At 46.2% G+C, this 23,455-nt stretch overlaps 1 protein-coding gene across 1 annotated transcript in view; it reads right to left on the minus strand.

The window, feature by feature from the left end:
- Positions 1 to 23,455, minus strand: part of Mta3 (metastasis associated 1 family member 3) — a 130,225-nt gene that overhangs the window by 24,865 nt on the left and 81,905 nt on the right. The window contains 6 exon segments of the mRNA XM_037197982.1: positions 4,486 to 4,708; positions 5,486 to 5,634; positions 8,155 to 8,279; positions 13,239 to 13,297; positions 15,922 to 15,996; positions 21,562 to 21,750. Coding sequence (XP_037053877.1) covers positions 4,486 to 4,708; positions 5,486 to 5,634; positions 8,155 to 8,279; positions 13,239 to 13,297; positions 15,922 to 15,996; positions 21,562 to 21,750 — 820 coding nt within the window.

The following is a 23,455-nucleotide window of genomic DNA, read 5'->3' on the forward strand; positions in this document are numbered from 1 at the left end:
GACGAAAGTTTCCACAGACCAGGAAGACGTCTAATAGAGAACGGAAGGGTAAGAACAGTTGACAGGAAATACACACTGCCTTCAAATCCTTGCAGTGATTTTCTAAGTCACCAGCAATGCAAAATGGAAGCCGGTAACTATGCCTGCCTCATCCACCGCCTGGCTAAGGGGGTCAAAGCTGGGTAACCTCTCAGACAAAGTTCTTGAGAGCTGGGCATTCATTCACTCAAGATAGTCGTTGAGAGTATAAACTGGGTTTTCAGAAGACAACTGGGTAACGGATATTAGACATCAAAATGCATGGTGACATTGGTTGCCTCTGAAGAACTCATCAAGAAGGAAAAAGGTTATGGGATTTGGAACCAATGCATAGCTTACAAAGAAAAAAATTTTTAAGGGCCAGAGAGATAGCCCAGCAGTTACAAGCACTTGTTACTCTTGCAGAGGACCTAGGTTTGGTTTCCAGAACTCACACTGTTGCTCAAAACCTTCTGTACCTCTAGGTCCTGGGGATCTGACCCCCTCTTTTAATTTCCATGTGTCAGACATAGATGTGGTACACATACATGCACACAGGCCAAATACTCATGCACATAAGTAAATTTAAAATTTAAGTAACCTAACTTCTACCCTCCGGGGTTTTCCCATTGTGCTGTAAGCTTGTACTTAAGACCTCCTCCCTCCTTCAATAAATGGCATTCGGCATTAAAAAAAAAATAAGTAAATAAAAATTTAAAAAATTAAGTCACCATTCAAGAACAAATTCTGATTAAAGGCAAACACTACCAAAAATTGGAAGAGGAACAGGCCTAGATAGTTCTCTCCTGCTGCTTTAGAGCTTGGAAATTCAGGAAAGTTTGAGCAATTGCTAACAGTAAAACAAACAAACAAACAAACAAACAAAACCCAAAAACCCTCCCCATGTGACAAATATCTCAAGAAATGGGGTCTGAGCTAGGCAGTGATGGCGCACACCTTTAATCCCAGCACTCAGGAAGCAGAGCCAGGCAGATCTCTGTGAGTTCGAGGCTAGCCTGGTCTACAGAACGAGATCCAGGACAGGCACCAAAACAACACAGAGAAACCCTATCTCGAAAAACCAAAAATGAAAAAAGGAAAAGAAAAAGAAATGGGGTCTTGGATGCTTTCAAAGTTGAATTCACATCTTCAAACAGAAAAGAAAAAAAAACACCTCTTCAAGAGACACAAAGTAACTTCATGATGGAATTACAGCTGGTGTGAGAACTCAGAACTTACTCATCTCTGCAAGCTAATGAGGTGGCAGGCAAGTGACCAGGACATGCTCTGCTAGAGTGTAGCCATGTCTCTGAAATGCTGCTGCTGCCCTTTAAATTAGCTTTAGTGTGAGGATTCTGAATGTCACGTATCGATAGTCCTCTCTCAGGTTTTAAAATAGTTTTGGTATGTGCATACATATTCTATATACTTGTGTTTTTTTTTTTTGAGATAGTGCCACTACGTAGCCCAGGCTGGCCTCAAAGGAGTAGCAATCCTCCTGCCTCTGCCTCCTGAGTTCTGAGATCACAGAAACCTGCTGGGAGGTTTATTTATTTCATAGGAAATACATTCCATAATAGACGAACAATGGAATAAGTCTCACCCCATTTTCCCTAGCCTCCCACTTCCCCTCCTACAGCTACTATTACTTCTTGCAAAATCCCATTTACAATATTGCAAACCTTGGTGCATGTTCCTTGATGAAAAGAAAAGGCTGATGAGTGTTCCCTTACCCAATCAAAAATGCCCGCTTAAAATAGGGATTACCTACTGAGACACGTTCGTAGGAGCTGGACCATGCCTACCCAGGCCCTGCAAGCTCAGCAGCTTCCCTCTCCTGCATCCTAATGCCCTGTAGCCCCGGCAACACGGGCTCTGGTGCTGTGCAGAGGGAGCCGCTTTCCTTTTCAACACTACTGGTTATTCCAAATGTATCCAGCGCAGCTCTATTCTTCAGTACCTTTAGAATTACAAGCTTCCATCCTATCTGAAAGCACATCAGGACTGTACCAGTGACCCTTGTGCTTTACAGGAGAGCAATCAACACTGCCTTGGAGAAACCAAGGAAAGCTTACTGGGAAAACACATGCACACACACACACATATATACACACACACACATTTACACATACAGACACATTCACACAGACACACACACCACACACGTGCCCATACAATACACACACACACACATACACACATATATATACACATACACTCATTTACACATACATACTCACAGAGACATACACATACCACACACATGCCCATACAATACAGATACACATACACACCACACACACGCCCACACAATACAGACACCACACACACACACACACACACACACACACACACACACACACAGCTATTCATTTCCAGTGGATCAGGGTTACTCACAGTTCATCACACTACAGAGCTGAGATAAAAACATCTACTGAAGAGGTTATAACAGAGTACAGATAGCCATGAAGAGGTGATGTAAAAATCAATTAGATACTAGGAAAAGCGTTCAGGAAGTACATGGTGAGCAACATTGAAATTTCAAGTCATAAGGTAAAATTGTTTTAAAAGTGTGATTCTCTGTGTACTTTGATAAAGATAAACACAAAATAGAAGTAAATAATAAAGTTCTTTTTTTTTTTTTTTAAATTTCATCACGGCAAACGACTGTTCTTTCATTATTATTTTCCATGTACTTGAACAAGCAGAATATAGACACTTTAACTCTAAATCTATTTTTAGGAGCCTGGACCTTCAATGGACAAAAGATTAGAATGGAATGACACAAAAACACACTTCATTCAAGAATAATCGGAGCAAAGCTGATGTGCAAATACATTGAAAATCAACCAAGAGCCAAAGGCAGAAGCGGCCTCACTGAAGCCAGTTGCCGCTGGCGGCTTCTCCTCCATTCATCAGAAATAAAGATGACACTGGACCCCGGCCAATTATGAGGAGAGAATTCCGTTCATTTCCTGTCTCACGTGTTTAAATTATCCCCTTTAAGAAATTATATAGAAATAAGATGTGTTTAAAATCAGCTAAACAGTTTGGGTGGATATATTTAATTTCCAGTTCCTTAAAATGAGAGAAAAAAACCAATTCTCTGAACTCGGAAATGTCAGGACGGAACCAAAGGCAAGCCTAAATTTTCAAACATACACGACATAACACGACTGATTCCCTCCACATGGGAGACTGAATTCTCACTCTTCTTATGGGCTTTTTACCTTTAAACTTAAAAATCTTTCAACCTTCTCCTGAAAATTATCTTTGGAAATAAGAAATTATTTTCCAGTCATTCCTTTTATGGGCATCCTCTTCAAATCAAAGTGGACATCTCATAATAATATGCCTTTATGCTTTTGGCTTTTTGAGACAAGGTCTCATGTCACTCAGGCTGGTCTTGAATTCCCTATGTTGCCGAAGGATGACTTTGAACTACTGATTCTCCTGCCCCTACTTGCCCGGGGTTACAGGCACACAAGTGCCAACACACTCTGTTTCATAACCAATTTTTTATTTCATAGAAAAAGCACCTGAATAGCTTTAAGATTTTCCTACCTGTGAAGCCAACAACCATTTTTTTTTTTTTTTTTTTTTAAATCCTTTAGGGAGACATTGCATGGCTCTACCAGCCAAATATGACTCCACAGCTAACACACATCATGTGTACGTTTTCAGGTATGTGGCAATAAGAGAAGAGATCCCAGGTCAGGGAGATAACCTTTGTTCTAACAACAGCAACAGAAACATGAGCAAGCCTGAAACGTGTTGGAAACAAGAGCCTGAGTCAGAGATGCTACGAGATGATGTATGACTATGAAATGGAGACCAAAGTGGACGAAGAGATGCTCAACCACAATGAAAGCTGACTCTTGCAAGAACCAAATGTGTACGTTCAGGAAGTTTGCTTAAAGACCATTCTGAGATTTACTTAACATTTATTACGCTGTCTAACAAACACGGGGTTGGTTATGAAGCGTTCTTTTCTCTTATTTGTATGATGACTGTAGAAGGTTCCTGGGAAGGTAAGAGGCTTCCCAAGACATACTAACTAGTCTAAATTAGTAAATTTTACTCAAACCTCATGAATCCTTAAGACAGGATCTCGCTGTCTCCTTAGGGAGTTTTTTTATCCTAAGACCGACCTTTGGGTTTACACTACCCGACAGAGGCAAAAGTGCTTTGGTTAAGGTCCCTCCCGCCGCCATCTCCTGATTAGTTCTACTCTGAAAATTCACAGGGATTTCAGCGTTGTTTTTCAGGGTGGGATGATATAAATGGCAGCAGACAAGAACAATGTTTAAAAAAAAACAAAAACAAAACAAAAACAAAAAAAAAAAACAAAGGCTGTACACAAGAACTTATGTTTATTGCAAACGAACAAACGAAAGAGCGCGAGGGAAGGAGAGCACGGTGAGAGGAGCGGAAACGTGTAAGGTTAAGAATTGAAAAGCGTCTTACATTCTGCCCTAATGGCAGCATAATTAATAGCAACAAACGGCCGTCTCGCTGCCTGCCGCAGCCGCAGGGTGTTTTTGCAGACCTGACGAGCAATTTTTGTGAAATACGTAGTATGGAGGAAGAAAGCTTGGCGGGTCTTCACCGCAGACTTGGGGCTCCCGGTGTTCCGGACCGGCATGCCTTGCATGGCCTGCCGGGACAGGTGGCTTCTCACGCGTGGGTCCTGCAAGTGCGGAAAACAACGGGATTTAACGGGGGAGAACTGGCCAGAGCACACGGCCGTTTGCACCGTGTTCAACAGCCCCGGAAGCACTGAACTTGAGGACCTGCCCCTCGAAGGAAAAGCAGTGTGTGTGCATGTTTGCTAGGAATGCGGGGAGTACGGCGTGGCAGCTCGCGTGTGCCGTCGGTAAGAAGCCGACAGGGTGGGGCTGTGGGTTACTGAGGAGTCCTGAGCCGGGATCAGCCCGACAGAGACTAGTCTCCCTTTGGTAGACACTGGTGCTGGACATCCTCAATCTATAAGGATTACTAAGGTCATCTTTCAATTAGTGTCCACCCAAGAGTCCTTGTTGTCCTCCACAACACCCGAGAAAAGAGAACGTGTAATTCCTGTTTGTTATTCTATGTAATAAGATGTTTTCAACAGCATCTAGAGGTTACAAATTGTTTTCAAAACCAAGACTATTTGTAAGCGTTCTACTGAGGCAAGCGCCTCCCACACACATTATTCTTTTGCCTGAATAATCTCAGAAGACCAATATTTTGAATACCTGAAAAAAATCCACCTTGATTTTTTTTTCCCACCCTGACATTCCCACTCCCACATTCACACCCACCCTGAGTATGCAGTGCTGTGTTTAACTCTAAAACCCAGCTTTGTTCATTTGTAAACCGCATGGCATCCCTGTTTCCAAAGAAGAAACCAGCAACAAGGAAATGTGCCCTCACCCACCCCACCCCACCCCCCCCCACCCCCGGGAAGACTGCGCTCACGTACCTCTGCAGTGGGGCTGGGAGACTTCTGTTCTTCTGACTGGGTGGGCATTTTCAGACCGCCATACTTTTTCCAATACAGCCAACAGGTCGCGCACAATCTACACTGCATGTTAGGTGGGCCCCAGGAATACCACTGGTGAGACTGTGTGGCTAGAGACAGGGAGCGGGAAGGGATGCTATGAGATTCGTGCTCTCGATGTGCTCAAGCCTCAGGGACAACCCCGAAGGCACAGCTAGTTTACACACAGTGTCCTCTTCTTTCCCAAGGCTTGCAGGTCAAGCATGAAAGCACACACAGTGAAAATGGGCATTTTTTTTCAGCACTGCGAACACACTGGGCCGTTTGTATCGGCCACATGTCAGTGTGTGTCATGTGTATTAAGAGAAGCTATTGGATGACACATCTTGATGTATGCCTTAGGCTGCTGAGGTTTTGTCTTGCTAATTAAAAGTGATTTCATTATGTTCATGGCTAGAAATAAGTCTTCCAAAGGATGTTATTGTTAAAAGCTCCCCGGCACTGTTTAAAATCTGAACCGGGCCGGGCGGCGGCGGCGCACGCCTTTAATCCCAGCGCTCAGGAGGCAGAGCCAGGTGGATCTCTGTGAATTTGAGGCCAGCCTGGGCTACAGAGCGAGCTCCAAGACAGGCACCAAAGCAACACAGAGAAGCCCTGTCTGGGGGGGGAGGGGGGGGCGGGGGGACACAGACGACAGGGACCTGAACCGTATGGTTCAGAAGCTCTTGCAAGGATTAATAAGGTACTCAAGAGGGGACTCACTGGTAAGTCAGGAGTCAAATAAAACCAGAAATCTACCTGTTGTTCCCTTACTCAGGAAACAAAAACCTTACTTTAGAATTTCTCCCTAAATACAGAATGGCCTGAAGACCATAAATCCCTACCAGGTGAGCACATGGCATCAAGTTTAGTAAGGCCTGACTCCAGCTGACTGACTGCTTGACCGGACACACGGCCTGTGTCAGGTTCTGCAGCTTAACCCTGTCCCTCCACACTAAAAGCTTCCCAAGGTAGAGCCAGGGACAGGAGGGGCAGCATGGTGTAGTAGTTAAAAATGCAGGCCGAGCATTAGCCAGCCCTGGGACAGCCTCCCCCTGCCTGTACGTCATCACCATCCGAGCAGAGCCGTCAGCTAGCCCAGGAGCGTCCACTAAGGAATACCTCACAAACCAGCATGCAAAGGGACGGTCAGAGCCGGGGATGGATCGGTGGCAGAATGTGCGCTGGGCAGCAAGAGCCCTAGGTCTGATCCCTACTTCCACCCAGCCCAAAAGAGCAAGAAAACATAGTGACTCTTACATTTTATTGCCTTTATACAATTCAGAATAATTCACACATTCATCATGTGGCACTCTGTTTGTTTGTTTGTTTTTTGATACAGAGTTTCTCTGTGTAACAGTCCTGGCTGTAGTCCAGGCTGGCCTCGAACTCACAGAGATCCGCCTGCCTCTGCCTCCCGAGTGCTGGGATTAAAAGCATGGGCCTCCACCACCCAGCCATCATATACCACTCTTGGAAGAGTCCTTTCAAAGAGAAACCTACCCCTTTTCCTAGTCTACTTAAAACAAACAATAAAGTTGACTTTTTAAGACAGATTTTATTAAAACATTTTAACTACATGTATGTGCATATGAGTGCAAGTGTCCTTGGTGGCCAAAGGTGCTGGATCCCCTGGAGCTAAAGTTACAGGCTGTTGTGAGCCATCTCATGTGGGTGCTGGGAACCAAACTCAGGTCCTCCGCAAGACCAGTGGGTGCTCTTAACCAATGAGCCATCTCTCTAGCCCCCCAAGTTAAATTTGTTCAATACAAATAAGGACACCAAAGGTTGTCCCCTAGCCTCCACATCCACCTGCACACCCTCACATAGTGAGATGCACATACAGAAGAAACATCACTGTGCTATGGTGGCACATGCCTGTGATCCAAACCCTCAGGAGGCTGAGGCAGGAGGATGGAGAGTTAGAGGCCAGCCTTGGCTTTATAGGGAGACCCTGCCTCAAAAACCCAATCAAAGCTGCAGTAACAGAAAGGAGAGATGATTGAGATTTCAAGTAAACATATACGGTGTCAACTACCATCAGACCACACCACCGACCCCTGTAACACCAGGGCACACATAATAACCCTGCAAGCAGAGATGACTAGAGCAAGGCCCGAGGCCAAAAGCAAATATCACAGCGTGGCATTTCCCCAACTGGTTCCCTGGGAGCCTGAGGGCTGTAGCATTGGCCTTGGCACGCACCTGCCTCTCCTAAGGAAGTATCAAGCACATTTCATTTGCCAGAGGACACGGAGGCACTCCCAAAGGGGACTTGGTATGTATCACAGTGCCATGGTTTGGGCTAAACTAATATAACTGTCCACGGCCAAGAAGGAAACATCTGCCAGCAAACACAGAGCCCGCAGAAGAAGCCAGAGCAAATGCACACCCACCCCACCTGCCTGGTGCGAGAGGACTCAGCGAATGAATGCCCCTTTGCTCCCAGCGGGAGACCGGGAGGGACACTCTGAGGAGACACCGCCTGCCTCTGTGCAGCAGTGACATGCTTTCTAGAAGCTTCTGGCCAGCCCCCCCCACCCCCCCCACCCACCCCCCGGTGGAGGACGGCTCCCCACGCTGAAGCAGGCACAGCCTCTGAGCAAACTCACCGTAGCAGCTCTCGCAGGCTCGCCCTGAGAGGGTGTTCTGGGGCTGGAACGTGGTCCCCACAGCTCCATTCACAGTGCCGGACTTGCCATTGCTGGTGGATATTTGGTTGGGATTTGGTTTGCTGCTTTCAATGAGACGTAAAATGAAATGATAAAAATGATTTGTAGGACGAGGCAAAAAAAAAAAAAAAAAAAAAAAGTACTCCCCTGCTAATTTACCCTCCCTAAAATACAAACAGATACTTATTACATTTAGGGAAGAGACAGGCTGGCAAGAGCAGGGTGCTAAGAGGAACCCAAGGATGGCAGGCAGCAGAAGAGGACAAAGAGAGCAAAGCATAATGACAGACAGGGACAAAGACGCTGGGAGGGAGGGGCCCAGGACTTTGTACACTAACCTAAAAATAACAACAACAACAACAATCAACAACTCAAGGAAACACACACACAGCACCCTGAAATACATGGGCATACATGACCCCAGAAACTTACATAAGAGGGTGTATCGGGTGGAATGATAAAAAAATAAATAAAATGAAATAAAAGCAAGGCACTCATTGATATCAAATAAAGCTATAAACAGCCACTCTGCCGGGCCCTCTAAGGTAAACGCGGAATCTCCTGTGTCCACACCAAGGCCATTTCTTCATGGCGCACTGTGAAGACAGACTTCAGCCTCATCATAAATCTTCCTGAGAAAATAACTTTTGGGTTGAATGAATTAAGCTAGAGGTAGTGCTGTGTGACTGGGGAAGCCCGGGCACCGCTCCTGGTGGGGGTGACGCTGTGGCTTCTGCAGCGCACCAGAGGGACTGGGGTGAAGCACAGACGTGGCTGAGCCACGCGGGGCGCCCTCCACCCTCAGCGGAGGAGCACCGGCCCTAGGCTCAAGATAAAAACTCCTATTATGTTTGGAGTTTTATGAGGCAGATTAGCATGCAAAATGAGGCAACCTTGGGGTCTGCCCCGCTGCTGTTTAAGAGAACACTTTCAGGAGGAAGAAAAGACATGGGTCAGAAGGCTAACTGCAAACTGATCAGACTCCTATAAGACTAAATGCAAACTCGTCAGAGACTGAGTCAGCAGAGCCATGACTCTTTGAAATGCGTAGCCCAGACATATCACAGCACTTACTGTGTAAACATAGCTGACAGCAGGCTGATTCCCTGCTTAGAGCTGTGCCCAAGGACACTGCATGGCTGCATGCACAGTGCACATCATTTAGCAAATACCGATTCAATGAATAGTAACAGAGAGCTGCCACAGAAGAGCTTCCTTCTAGGGGACCTTTCATCTCTGTTACACAGTGAGACACTGACTCAACGAGTGAATGAATGAATGAATGAATGAATGAATGAATGAATGAATGAATGAAACAGAAGGGTTTCATTGTTGTTGTTTAATTTTGTTCTTTAGAACACAAAGAAAAGAAGCCGGGCTAAGCATGGTGGCACACGCCTTTAATCCCAGCACTCAGAGGAGGCAGAGGCAGGCAGATCTCTGTGAGTTCGAGGCCAGCCTGGTCTACACAGTGAGTTCTAGGACAGCCAGGGCTACGTCGAGAAAGACCATGTCTCAAACAAGAAAAGAAGTGGTTCAGAGAAAATAAGTCCCCACAGAGGTGTAACATTTCCAACTGAAGAGAAATCCGCCATGGAGCGGTTGAAGTGATGCTCCCACTACTTGAATCCAGGCCAAACGTTCCCCAGAAATATGGAAACTTAGCATTTCAATGCAGGGCTAAATATCTGAGTCTAAGAAGATCCAATGCTGGCCTGGAGAGACGGCTCAGCAGTTAAGTGCACTGGCTGCTCTTGCAGAGAGGACCTGGGTTTGATTCCTAGCACCCCCGAGGCAGCGGCTCACAACCATTCCTAACTCCAGTTCCAGGGGATCTGATGCCCTCTTCCGACCTCCCTGGACACGGGGCACACACACGATACACAGACATACAGGTGAGAAAAACGCTTATACACATAAAATATACAAATAAATCTAGAGGAAGAAGAGCTGAAGCGGTCTTCGGTTGAGGTGCCCGCGAGAGGACAGGGATCACGAACACAGTTAGCAGTGTAAACTGGCCCAGGACACCGCCTGACCGAGCAAGCCACTGTTTGGAATCACAGTGACTACTGCAGGAGACCTGAGCATCACTGAGGAGAGCCACCTAAACCAAGGGCCCCAAGAAATGCTTATGGAGACACTCCATCAAACTGCCCTTCCTTTAATCCACCCTCCCTCGTCTGTGCTCCGGCCTCCCACCATCGCTGGCCTCCTGGAGCATTTTGGACATACCATTCTCCTCCCTGGATCCCCCTCAAATGACTATTTACACACAGTGGGAGTCATGAGTGGTTGTGAGGCACCGTGTGGGTGCTGGGAATCAAACCCAGGTCTTCTGCAAGAACTGAGCCAGGTCTCCATCCCAACACTGGCTCTTCTTAGGCTCAGATCTTTAGTTTTGATCTTTTCCCATTTCATAGCTTCTCTCTCTGCCATTGGTTTGTCTCTATGAGCAGTTTCCGCCACCCCACAACATCACAGTGACTTCCACATCACTGACTTCCTGGTCACACCCTGTGTCTCAGCTCCCATGACTCACTGGGCCATCCATTTGCAGCTATGAGACACCATTTGCTCTATAAACACTGAATTTATCCCTGCAAAGCCCCTTTCTGGTTGCTCTCCCTCAGAGATTTAACCTGTGATTTGAAGTGGATCGCTGTATACTGTGAAGCTCACGGTGTGCCTCTAGCCTAACCCTTTCCCCTGAGGGTAAGATCAGTACGTTTAACATGCTGCACACATACCCACTGTCCCTTTTTGAGAGAACAAACTCCAAATGGCCTAACCTAATACTGCGCCACCATTTCTGAGCTTCGTGACGGGCAGGACAATCCACCTAATGGTAGACTCAAACTTGGCATGCCAAAGCCGGTCACCTCCTAACACAGCATCATTTCCAGAGCCCTGTATAGGTCAAGCTGGGTCACTTCTCCACCTGAGAACCCATAACTGGTGTCCTCACATATATGTTACTGCTTCCTGGATCCACGTTCCAAATGCAACCTGTGATCTTTTTCAAGACCATGATACACTTCCTCCACACTTCATGTGATGGGCACCCCATACTGCCTGCCTACCCCCGCCCCATGGCTGGCTGGCTACTCTTCCCACACTGCCATGCCATCTTTCTCTGGGCTCCTCAACTGTGCCCAGCCCTGTCCTCGGGACATCACTAGACTGGAAAGCCTGCGTTGGCTGTTCAGTACCTCTGCCGACAGCAGAGTGCACCCATACCTCCTCAGAGACTACTCACCCCTCACCCCTCAAAGCTATCTTCTTGGTCACTGTTCTCAGCACACACGGTCTGTACCGTATGCCTCAGGGGGCAGCCCGCCTTTTATACCTTCTACCCCCAGCACTAACACAAGGCTTTCACTGTCGGAGACTGTAGGACACTGCCAGGCTCAGGGCAGGACAGAAAAAGAGAATCCTATTAAAAAACAACAACATTCTATTTCAGAATTAGCTTGGAAATTCACTGAAGGACTCAGATTTACATACAACTCCGTAACTCAGCTTATTTTCAAACAATGCATATGATGCACATTTTTTTTTTATGAGTATGATTAGAAATTGCTTGTTCTCCAAGGATCACTTAAATCAGGATGTAGAAAACTTTTCTCGTAAAGGGCTCAGGAGTGAAGAGGTTCAGGTTTGGGGGTAATATAGTCATAATCTCTAAATCCTACGCTTGTAGTGCAAAAGCAGGCCTGGACAATACGTAACAAACAGGCCTATGCTCCGGTGAAACTTATCTCCAGCCAACAGGTGACAGCTGAGATTTTATCCAGACTAGTGTTGGGTCCCTGACTCGGATAAAGACACCAAAGCCAATGAAAGCTGAATACAGGCATTGGGCCACTGAGTCTCAGCAGGCTGGACGCTCTCTCTGAGGCGTCACCACTGGGAGGCGTGGGAAGGCTGCTTCACGAGAAGCTCATACTTTGAGTCACACACAGTGCTTTCTTTGTGGAATGACACATTTAGAATTCGTAAATTAAATATATAATTTTAAAGGATCTCAAAAAGACCCTGCAGAAGAAATAAGGATAATTATGGGATGAGTAAATTCCAGTTTTAAAAAAGTAAACCAAAGTCAAGCGTAGTGGTGAACACCTTTGATCCAGATGCTTGGGAGGCAGAGGCAGGTGGGTCTCTGAGTTTGAGGCCAGCCTGGTCTACATAGTGAATTCCAGGACAGCCAGGGCTACACAGTGAGACCACATCTTGAAAAAACAAAAAACAAAAACCTCCTCACACAAACAAAAGAAAAACCAACAAAAAAATAACAACTAAACCAGTTGTTTATGTATACACATCTTAAGGTAAAAGATTATTTATGAAAGATCACAATTTATTGTCCATGACACCTCCAATATGTAAAAACATGTATCATGCAATATACCCAACTCCAGCAAAGAAAATCCTATATAAAATGGCTGTATTGAGCTCAAATAATCTCGGAGCAGCAGAGAGTCAGCTGTAGTAAATTCGAGTGACCAAATGGAAGACTTCCACAATGGAAGAGCGCAATGCACGTAAAACAGCGAATAAACCACGAAACAACAGTTCACCTGTAAGCCCAAAAGACAGAGGGAGAATGCTGGGCCCGGGAAACCATCAAAACCCACTGCCGGTTTACAAAGGCGACAGCGTCAAGTCCTCAAGGAGCCGTGCAAGCACTACACCTCAGAGATGCACACGAACCCAGCAGCACCACCTCTACGGAACACATTTGCTTCTCTCGCTGGGAAACCTGACACTTTGCACAAGAACAACAGGCGGCCTCGCTGACCTCTGACCCTTCCGCTGGGCTACTCAGGGTCCTGTCACACCCATTCTTTTCTTTCCAAAGTCATTGCCGTGGGACAACAGAAAACAACTTTGGGGCTTTGAGGGGGAGGAGAAAGGTAAGACACACGAAGAAATTCAGGTTTGTCGCGCTGAGTGAATGGCATGTTTGGAAGGACAGGATTGAGAGAGAGCAGGATGGATGTTCCATAAGAGCAGTTACTTACTAAGTTGGGATATACACTTGTTTCAGCTTGCTCTCGGCTTCTGCTGCTTTTAGACGTTTCTAATTCGAAAGATGGACAAAACATTTTACATGAAATGCATACTATTTATTAACATCTTATAGCCTTAAAAACACAAGAACAGAAACATTACAGCACAATTCACTATCTTAAGGTTTCTCTCACATACACATTCTATAGCTTCAGTAACGTGAGAACATCGTGAGCTTCTAAACTACAGAACTGTACGTACACAGAGAAATCCATTTTTAAGATAAAGCAGTGAAAAGTCCCACTTCGCAATCTTCTATGAGGGAACTAAAGAGGACGTGTGCATGCGTGCGTGCGTGTGTGCGTGCGTGCGTGTGACTGAACCTGGGGCCTCACACATGCTAAGCACATACTCTAGTGTGTGTGTGCGTGCGTGTGTGCGTGTGCGTGCGTGCGTGTGTGTGTGTGTGTGTGTGTGTGACTGAACCTGGGGCCTCATACATGCTAAGCACATACTCGTGTGTGTGTGTGTGTGTGTGTGTGTGTGTGTGTGTGTGTGTGAGTAACTGAACCTGGGGCCTCACACATGCTAAGCACATACTCGTGTGTGTGTGTGTGTGTGTGTGTGTGTGTGTGTGTGTGTGTGTGTGTGTGTGATTGAACCTGGGGCCTCACACATGCTCACCACTGGGCTTCACATCAGCTCTCAGAGGACATTAACAATCGCCATCCTTACTTTTGCAAATGCAGTTTTCTATTTTAGTTCTTGTCTTTCTGGAAGGAATATGCGCACATATACTGTCCCACCACCAACACACGCGTGCGCGCGTGCGCGCGCGCACACACACACACACACATGCGCACACACTACAAACAAACAAAGAACAAAAACTTTGCTTTTAGAAAAGTACTTAGAGATAGTTTCTAAAATCCATGCAAGAGGAAGTGACTAGAGTTACTCTAAATAAAATTCAATAAAGCTTGACCCTCAAACGATGAACCATATGTAGTAACTGAGTTCTGAGACAGGGTTTGGCTATGTAGTTAGACTGGAACTCACTACTGTGCTGTCCGGCCTTGCCTCAAACTCCCAAGTGTGGAGATTACAGGTGTGCACCCCACACCTGGCTCTGTAGTAACTTTACACCTTGGCTGAACTCACAGAACGCTGTACTGACGCCCACCAGGGGCCAAATGCAGGGAAAGAGTGGGAAGGAGAAGACATCGTCAGCTCTAGATCCTGATCAACGTAAAAATAAAAGCCAGTAGAAATGGGGAACAGTGCCTGGTCACTGTCCCCCGAGAGACTACAAACCCACGCTCCAGTTGCCCAACCAGATGAAAACAAAAATATTCGGGGACAGTTCCAGACTTGAACTGGAGTCAACATTTCGGGAAAATCATCTTAACCGTCTTTAGAGCCGCGCCTGGGCCTTCTCTGGGGACACTTCCTGACTTGAACGGCACACGTTTCTACCACAGTTGTTTCAAGCACGCACTTTCTGGATCACATATGGCGCTGGCACTGGAAACTACTCAATACGCTGTAGACTCCTATTCACTATTCACGACCACGGCAACTCCTGGCACTTGAGAGCCAGCCTTCAAATGCTTTTGTATCGCATCCAGTACCTGCCACGGCACCCCTCGCACACGTAGGCAAATGCTGTCTGTTTTTAATCTTTGCCTTGTTCTGCATGTGACTGCGAGAATCTAAAACAGGCATTCACTGAGGTCATTTCAGAAACATGCCTTTCCCCAAAGGTGGATTTTTCAAAATAAGTAACTAAGAGCTACATGAATTTAGGACACTTGGGAAGAACTCAACAATTAAATAGTTCCCTACTGCTGAATGACTTTGGAGCAGAAAGCATCAATTTACAAAGACTAAAGCTACCATACCCAGGCCTGGTGGCACACGCCTGCAATCCCAGCCCTCTGGAGGCCGGAGCAGGAGGAACTCAAGTTTAGGAACAGTCAGGGCTACCCAGCCTGGGCTACCCAGCCAGAGCTACTCAGCCAGAGCTACCCAGCCTGAGTTACCCAGCCTGAGTTACCCAGCCTGAGTTATCCAGCCTGAGCTAACCAGTGAGACCCTGTCTCAAAATGACAACAAATGTCTTACAATTAGGGTCAAAAGGTCAGGGGAGGACTGAGCATGTATCTCAGTGGCAGGGTGCCTACCTACCACATACAAGGCCCTAGGTGTGCTCCCTAGCACCTAGAGAGGGGACCTCAAACGGGGTGCAGGCGAGGGGGGGGATAGAGCTTGTAGAACAGATCCACAAAAATGTCACTTAAGGAGGTTCGGAAAGTATAGCAATATCTGAATTGATAAGGCTGATGGCCCCAGGCTCAATTTTCCATCCATAAGAACATATCGTCCAAGGGGTTCATGACAAGACTGTATTTCTAGTAAACCCCACTCGCTGCAGAGAGATGGAGCCCCAGTCACAGAAGGGAAACAAGGCCTCTCTAGCCACGTCTCTATCTATCATCGTTCCCAAGTCGTCACGAAAACGAATGCTGAGAACAGTGAACTATCAAGATGGAAACATCAGAAATAACACCCTAAAGACACGAAACGGTAGGACTTAAAGCAGTCTGGGGAAGGTGAGGCGGGTTCAGGGTTAGTACCAGCGCTGACAGACAGAAAGCTCGCTGTGAGGCAAGGGTGTGGGTGGGAGAGAGTTACCTGCTGCACGTATCTGTCAGTAGTTTTCCACATGTAATAATATTCAATGATGCTAGTCAAGGACTTCCACGGGAGCTGAAAGACATTTAAGATGATAATTGAAAACGACCTATGGCATAAAGTGTTTTCCTTCAAAACCGCTTCTTTCAAACGATGTAGCAAGGGTCTGCATATTAGGCTCATTCTAGAAAATAAACAACTTTTGCAAAAATAAACAAAAAAAAATTAATTCTTAGCAAAAGGTATACGCTATATTTAATAAGAGATCCATTCCATTTCTCATCGATTTGATTAAAAATTATAAACCTCCTCACTGGGAATATTTCCTGACTTACTCAGGAAAGTTTCTAGCCCCGTGAAGCAGTTACAGGAGGGACTGAAGCATGATTAATTAACTAATTAAAACGGGCCGTTTGCAAGCTAGGCAACTGCTCAGCCCTGAGCTCTATCATCACCTCTGATGCATAATTTCAGGAATATTATTTAAACAGTTCGAGGCCGAGTTACTCCGAATTCCAAAGAGGTCATCGCAACTGGGTGTCTTTTGGTCTCTGGCGTAATATTTCTCAACTCTTTCCGGACAACTCTGTTTTGTTTATTATGAATAAAACAACAGGCTACATCTTTTGGGGGAAAAAGGACATAGCTCATCTTGTTTCCTATTGAAAAAGTAAGCTTGCCTTTGCTGTTTTCCATAATATTTAAAAAATCCTACTCCTGAGCCCTAGCGCAAAGAACACACTCCCTGCAGCCCTCTGTGGATAAGGTCTTATGATCAAGACGAATGGAATGCCAGGCCTCCACGGTGGCAGGAAGGGTTGATAGGTCACCTTGAGCTGTGGCTGGTCTTGCAAAGGTTAACTCAGCCCTCTGATTCCCAGCACACCATAAGGAGTAACCACTTAAAATCGTACCCTGGACTCCTTAGAACTGTGGGGCTGCCGGGGACCCACCTGACAGCATCCGGGCCGTCCTACCACCTCCCCCGGCTAATCTGCTTACATGTTTGTTCTAAAGAGAAACCAAGAATTTTAGAGAAAGGCGGCGTTTTCAGCTGATCCGGGTGGCAATTTAAACAGGAGTTACAAACGTGGTTTCTTTGCGGGATCACGGCATGGCCACTGGCTGGAACTGCAGCTAACGCAAGTAGCTGTTCAGGATCTTTGGTTTTTAAACCCAATGCGTTCATCTAATGGAGTTGTCGGAAAGACCGTGAAAGGCACCTTCAGCAGGGCCCCAGGTCAGCCATGGCATGGTTCCTAAGCAAGCTAAGAGCTATTACCGTCTTGTTGAAAAACAAGGATCTGACAGGCATTTGTCTGGAAACCCGAGAAAAGGAAGCCAACTGCCATACGCTGTACTTCATCCAATTCACTGAAGCCCATACAGGCCACGCCCAGCACCAGCTCCTTTCAACCATGGACAGTGGCAGGCAATGATTCAGCGTCACCTCTCTCAACCTTGCTGATGGCTTCAGGAGAGCTCCCGTGACACAGGCTCACCAAGAGGTCGCCGTCTAGGGGAGGGTGCCCATCAGAATCACATTGCCTCAACACTGCCACCCCAGGGACGACCCAGCGAACCATCGAAGCACGTTACACTCACCACCTGAACGGAAGGAAAACTACTCCAGGAAAGCGGAGTGTGGTGGTACTTGCCTCTAATCCCAGTCTTAAATTCCGAGGCAGGAGATCAAGTTTGAGGCCAGCCTGGACTCCATGAGACCTTCTTTCAAAAATAACAAAAAGAAGGGGACGGAGAGAGACATTTGCCGCTCTTTTGGAGGACTCTGGTTCAGTTCCCAGCACCCACATGGTAGCTCACAACCTCCTGTACTTTCAGTCCTGGGGGATCCAATGGCCTCTTCTGACCTCTGTGGGCATCAGGCATGCATGTGCTGCACAGACATACATGCAGACCAAACACCCAGATACACAGAATAATAATAATAATAATAATAATAATAATAATAAAAACAGTAAAAAGGGAAGAACTCCAAGTCTTGTGGTCCGGATCACCTCGTATCATCACTGCCCCCAAACAGTACAATTGGCTAAATAAGCAAGCTATAACAAAAGGCAACGTGCTGGGCGGTGGTGGCACATGCCTTTGATCCCAGCACTCAGGAGGCAGAGCCAGGCGGATCTCTGTGAGTTCGAGGCCAGCCTGGGCCACCAAGTGAGTTCCAGGAAAGGCGCAAAGCTACACAGAGAAACCCTGTCTCGAAAAACCAAAAAAAAAAAAAAAAAGGGCACCGGACCAAACGATGAACTGCCTCAGTCACGTGTGCTCACAGCCTGGAGATGTGAGAATTGCACCTGAAAACGGAGTAGCCAGCGAAGTCATGGAAATGGATCAAAAGGATAAGGTGTCGCCTGGACACCGCAGAAGGGTCCCAAGGGCGGGTATGATGGGCTTGTTGGAATAACCCTGCAAGCTAGCCAGGCAGTAAAACCCATTAGGTGAGAATTGGGAACAGGGCTGGGGAATGCTAGGAGAGCTAGCTGGGTAGGGAGAGCTTCCTGGCATGTGAGGAAAATGTCCAGCAGAAGCAGGGAAACTCGGGTCTTTGAGGTCCTGTGAGACACAGAGCTGCGGAGATGGCTGACATGTACACCGGCACACGATGGAAACCCAGCAGTAAGCCCCAAACCTGGGACAGCTGAGTGGAGTCAGCACCCCCCCCCCAAAGACCTGAAGAGACCAGACATGCTCATTTCAGCATTAAACACTGTGAAACTCGGTCTGTTACTGTTTGTACAAGGTAACTCTGCGTCTTAAAAAAACCAACCAAACAAACAAAAAACTAAACACAAAAAGCTAGACAATAAATGACTCTCATTTTCAAGGAATTAAGTATCCAACAGACAGACCTCAGCCCTATCCCAAATGCTAGAAAACTCAAGTAAGAAGGACAATAAGCAGGATTGCAGGGAATATGCGAGGAATTTCATCAAGTAAAAAAGAGAGGTTGGGCTGATACATGGCTCTTGGCATGTGGACCCTGTGGCATGCAGTCAACAGATTGGAAGTGTGGGCCTGTGGCCACTGAGGCTACGGTGTTAGCATCATACACTGTCGAGCCTGTCTGGAAGCCGCTGGGGACAATGGAACTATGTCTTGCCAGACTGGGCGCACCAGGAGCTGTGTGGGGCCTGGGAACTGAGAATCAGGGAGGTGGCCGCCATTTGGGGGGAAGCTGAGTCACAGAGGTCAGTCTGGCCAAGCACCCGGTCTTATGATCCCAGGGCTTCAGCTCCGGTGTTCTGCACCTTTGCTTAGGAAGTGTGGGGTCTCATAGCTCTGCCCTGCCAACTGCATCCTGTGGAATGTTTTAGCTGACCTAGAACCTCAGCTTGCAGTGCAATCTGGTAGAGTCTTCCGGGTCAAAGGTTAAATCTTGCCTTAGTTTTGATCCTCGGTGAGGTCTGGCAATTCACAAATGGCAACCACAGGAAGGGCAGAGAAAAGACAGACATCTGTCCCCATGTGTTCTCCAGACCTTCTAGAAAGCACGTGAGTGCTCCTTTTGCCACATACACGCCCATCTACAAGGATGATGCTGCTGACACCAGGGGAGCGTCTGCTCCAAAAGGAACACCCTAAGAGAGGAGGCTGCACCGTCAGCCAGCCACTGGCCCTGCCGGAAACAAGCCGTCTAAGGGCAAGATCCCTGCCAGGATTACTGTATAGGACATATAAGCTCCTAACACCAGAACACAAAAAGAAACAGGAAAAAGCATTCACTTCCTTCGGCATTTCTCATCTAACGCTCCATTATGACGATGTGGATTTCTGTCATGGCTGAGGAGAGAGGGTCTCATATGGCCCAGACTCCTCTCAAAATTGCTAGGTAGCTGACCGTGGCCTTGAGCTTCCGGGTCCTCCTGCCTCTGCCTCCCGAGCGCTGGTTTTACAAACATGTACCCCGCCATATTTGCCTCTCGATTTTGTTCTTTATAATGAACAAACAAAACCACTTATTTATGTATTTAGTATGGGCGTGGGTACACACCCCTAAGGACAGTTTCCCCCTCCCACCATGTGGGTCCAGGGCATGGATCTCAGGTTGTAAGGTTGGGCAGTTAAGTGTCTTGGTCCTAGAATAGGCTCTTTGGGAGATTTCTGAGCTTGCACTTTTAGCTTTATTATGCTCATAACTTTTATATCAATAACACTGTACTGCTATGACCACCTAACTGTAAACCTTTAATAAAGTGTAATCCCTCGGCTGGCCTTGAATTTAAGATCTTCCAGCCTCAGTCCCCTGACTGCTAGGATTACAGAGACGTGTCACTGGCCTCATTTTAGAATTTAGTATTCTAGCACATAACAATCTAGGTTGTGACTGAGGTTTTGTCAGAAGAGATCTCATTGGTAACAACTTATAAGTATTGTGCCTGAAATTTAATGTATCAATCCATATTGATAAGTAAAAATTTTGATTTAGAACTAATTCAAGAGATATTCAACAAACTGAAAGGCAGGGTACCGTATCTATGTATGATAGTCAAGGAGTGTATCCTTAGGCAAGTACAGTGGTATAACCTGTAATCCCAACGCTCAGGAGGCAGACACAGGTTCAAGACCAGCCAGGGTTACATAGTGAGTCCCTACCACAAACAAACAAATAAACCCATTTTTACAATCAAGATGAAGGACAGTTATTATAGAATGTAATTTACAAAAAACCTCAATCAAAACAAAACTTCTTTTGCAAAGAGAATAAATTTAACTAAAGAAAACAAGACACTTGGGACGGCTGTGCAGTTACAGCTGGGGCAGAAGATCACAAGTTCAAGGTAAGCCTGTGCAACTTAGCTAAACTCTGGCCAAGCAGGCGTGAATGGGCCTAGGGTTAGCGGTCAGTGATGGAGTGCTCCGGACACACCAGAGGCTGGAGTTTGCTCTCTAGCACTGAAAACTTAAAAGCAGGTCTTCCCCAGCACACACCCACGCATGCACGCACACACCCACACCCACGCACAACTGATGGTTGTGAGTAGACGTGTTAGGTGTGGTCATTACTTCTCAGTGTGTGTTCAACTTGAATACACAATTTCTCAATGAATCTGAAAAGGAACACTAAGCAGAACACTGAATATCATTAAGAGTCAAAGACAGATGGGAACCGGAAGGTACATCCAGCTTTTCTGCTTGGTCAGGGTCATACCTAAATTACAAGAACTTTGAGGATTGGTAATGTAACTAGAGGAAGTCAAAGGAGACAGAGAGAGCACACACGGAGGACTGCAATATTTAGCACAACTGCTCAGAACTGTCAATATTTCTACTTCGGAATCAGAATGCTGCAGAGGGTAAATCATGCGACCAAGGCGTATTCCAGGAGCTCAGGACGCCTCACCCGCGGCCATAGTCACAATACAAAGCAAATGTCAATTACTTCATTTATAAGGGGCCCTTCATTCTATTTTAAGCAATAAAATTACTGTCGGGCTGAGGGTGTGGTTCAGCAGCAGAACGCATTCTAAAGGCCCCGGCTTTGATCCCTGGCACCAACCAAAACTTATGTCATAGGCATGCTAAATGTGTAGGATTAGTAAATTGGTGACTTACTAATTAGTAAACAGATAAAACAATATTCCTGTCCCAACGGTTTAGTCATGGTTTTCCACTTACGAAGTCCTGACGGATGTCGTTGAAATCTTTGCCATATTTTTCCAGTGCTTCTTCGAATAGGCTGGCTTCGGAGGCCGACCACTCCTCCATCTCATCTCTGCACAGGACCGGCCCTCCGAGTGGCACCAGAACACTTATGGCACTGCTCAGGTCATAGCCATGTCTGTACAGCGTGTCCATGGCATGGAACTGGGGAGCAGAAGAACAGACAGGAGGTGACAAGTGGGCATGTATACCTGCCTGCAGGCCGTCGGGATCCAGAGCGCCGAGCGCAGGCAGGATATGCAGAATTAACAGTGTCCTTAGCATTCCCTGTCAAATAGCAAAATGAAACAGCCGAACCCCACCAAATAGCTGCTTTAAGAGAATGCTAATTGGTGAGAGAATGCTAAGGCGTTTTAAAAATACATCCATTTAGAATGGCAACAACCGTGAAGATCTAAATGCTCAAAATATTCAACTAAGGACACAATCAATTTGACTTCAAGATTTCATTTACTTTAAAACACCCAAATCACTTCAGTTAGTGTGGAACACTGGGATACTTCTCCCTGACCAAGGAAAAACATACTATGTGTGTGAGAAAAAAAGTATTGTATTAAAAGCATTGGTTCAAGTTAGAGAATGATGTACCATTAATAAGAACAAGAGATGGAAAGAAAAAACAGAATAGAGCATCATATATAAAGCCAAATTATATATTTGGGCCAACAAGATGGTTCAGCACAAGTAAAGGTGCTTGCTGCCAAGCCTGACAACCTGAGTTCAATTCCCCTATCCACATAGTAGAAGGAGAGAGTAGACTCCCAAAAGTTGTCCTCTGGGCTCCACGTGCACACCATGACACACATATACTCACACACATACATATACACACAAAATAAGTAGAAAGAATACATATCCATATTAAAAATAAAACAAACAAGATTACAAGTCCGTGTTCAAACGTAACTTGGTTGGGACTTTGGGGAGACCAAGAACAGAGGAGCAGGCAGCTTAGGGCTGCTAGGGAAGAGTGGTTTGAAAAGAGGAAAGAGATCAGGACGTGATCAGCTCTTTAGGTCAGGAGGATGTGGTGGTGTATTTTCCCGGCACACACCAAGGGCTGGGCTTGATTCCCAGCACCCCACTCACTTCCCAGTCAGCAGTGGGTATAAAACCTCAAGCTCTGAGAACTTCGATAGTCTTTGGACTGAAGAGAAAGAGTCCTTTATACAATGTGCATTAATGTTTATGCATACCAAGAAAACTGCGGAGTCAGGCAGTCAGCACACACACACACACACACACACACAGACACACACACAGCTTCAGAGCACATGAATGCCAAGCCTTGCCTCTTATACACCATCACACTAAATTAAATTAAATTAAATTAAATTAAAACTTCACAAATGGGCAGGATGTGAGGGAACACACTTTTAATCCTAGCACTTGGGAGGCAGGGGCAGATGTCTTTGAGTTCCAGCCAGCTAGAGATACAAGTGAGACCTTGTCTCTCAATAAACCAAAAAAATTAATTAGCCAGGAGGTGATGCACGCCTTTAATCCCAGCACTGGGGAGGCAGAGGCAGGCAGATCTCTGAGTTCAAGGCCAGTCTGGTCTACAGAGCAAGTTTTAGGACAGCCAGGGCTACACAGAGAAACCCTGTCTCAAGAAAACCAAACAACAACAGTTAATTAATTAATTAATTAATTAAGAATATATTTACAGTTGGGCACGGTAGTACATGTCTGTAATCCTAGTACACTCAGGAGTGAGGCAGGAGGATTACATATTTGAAGCCAGCCAGCCAGCGAGAGCCTACAATACAACAAGGATGCATTTACACTGTGAGACATTAACCAGCATGGCCGATATGGGCAAAGAAATTGAATGTGTTGACGAAGCCGA

This window comes from Peromyscus leucopus, chromosome 22, assembly GCF_004664715.2.
Source record: "Peromyscus leucopus breed LL Stock chromosome 22, UCI_PerLeu_2.1, whole genome shotgun sequence".
In the NCBI taxonomy this organism is placed as follows: Eukaryota; Metazoa; Chordata; class Mammalia; order Rodentia; family Cricetidae; genus Peromyscus; species Peromyscus leucopus.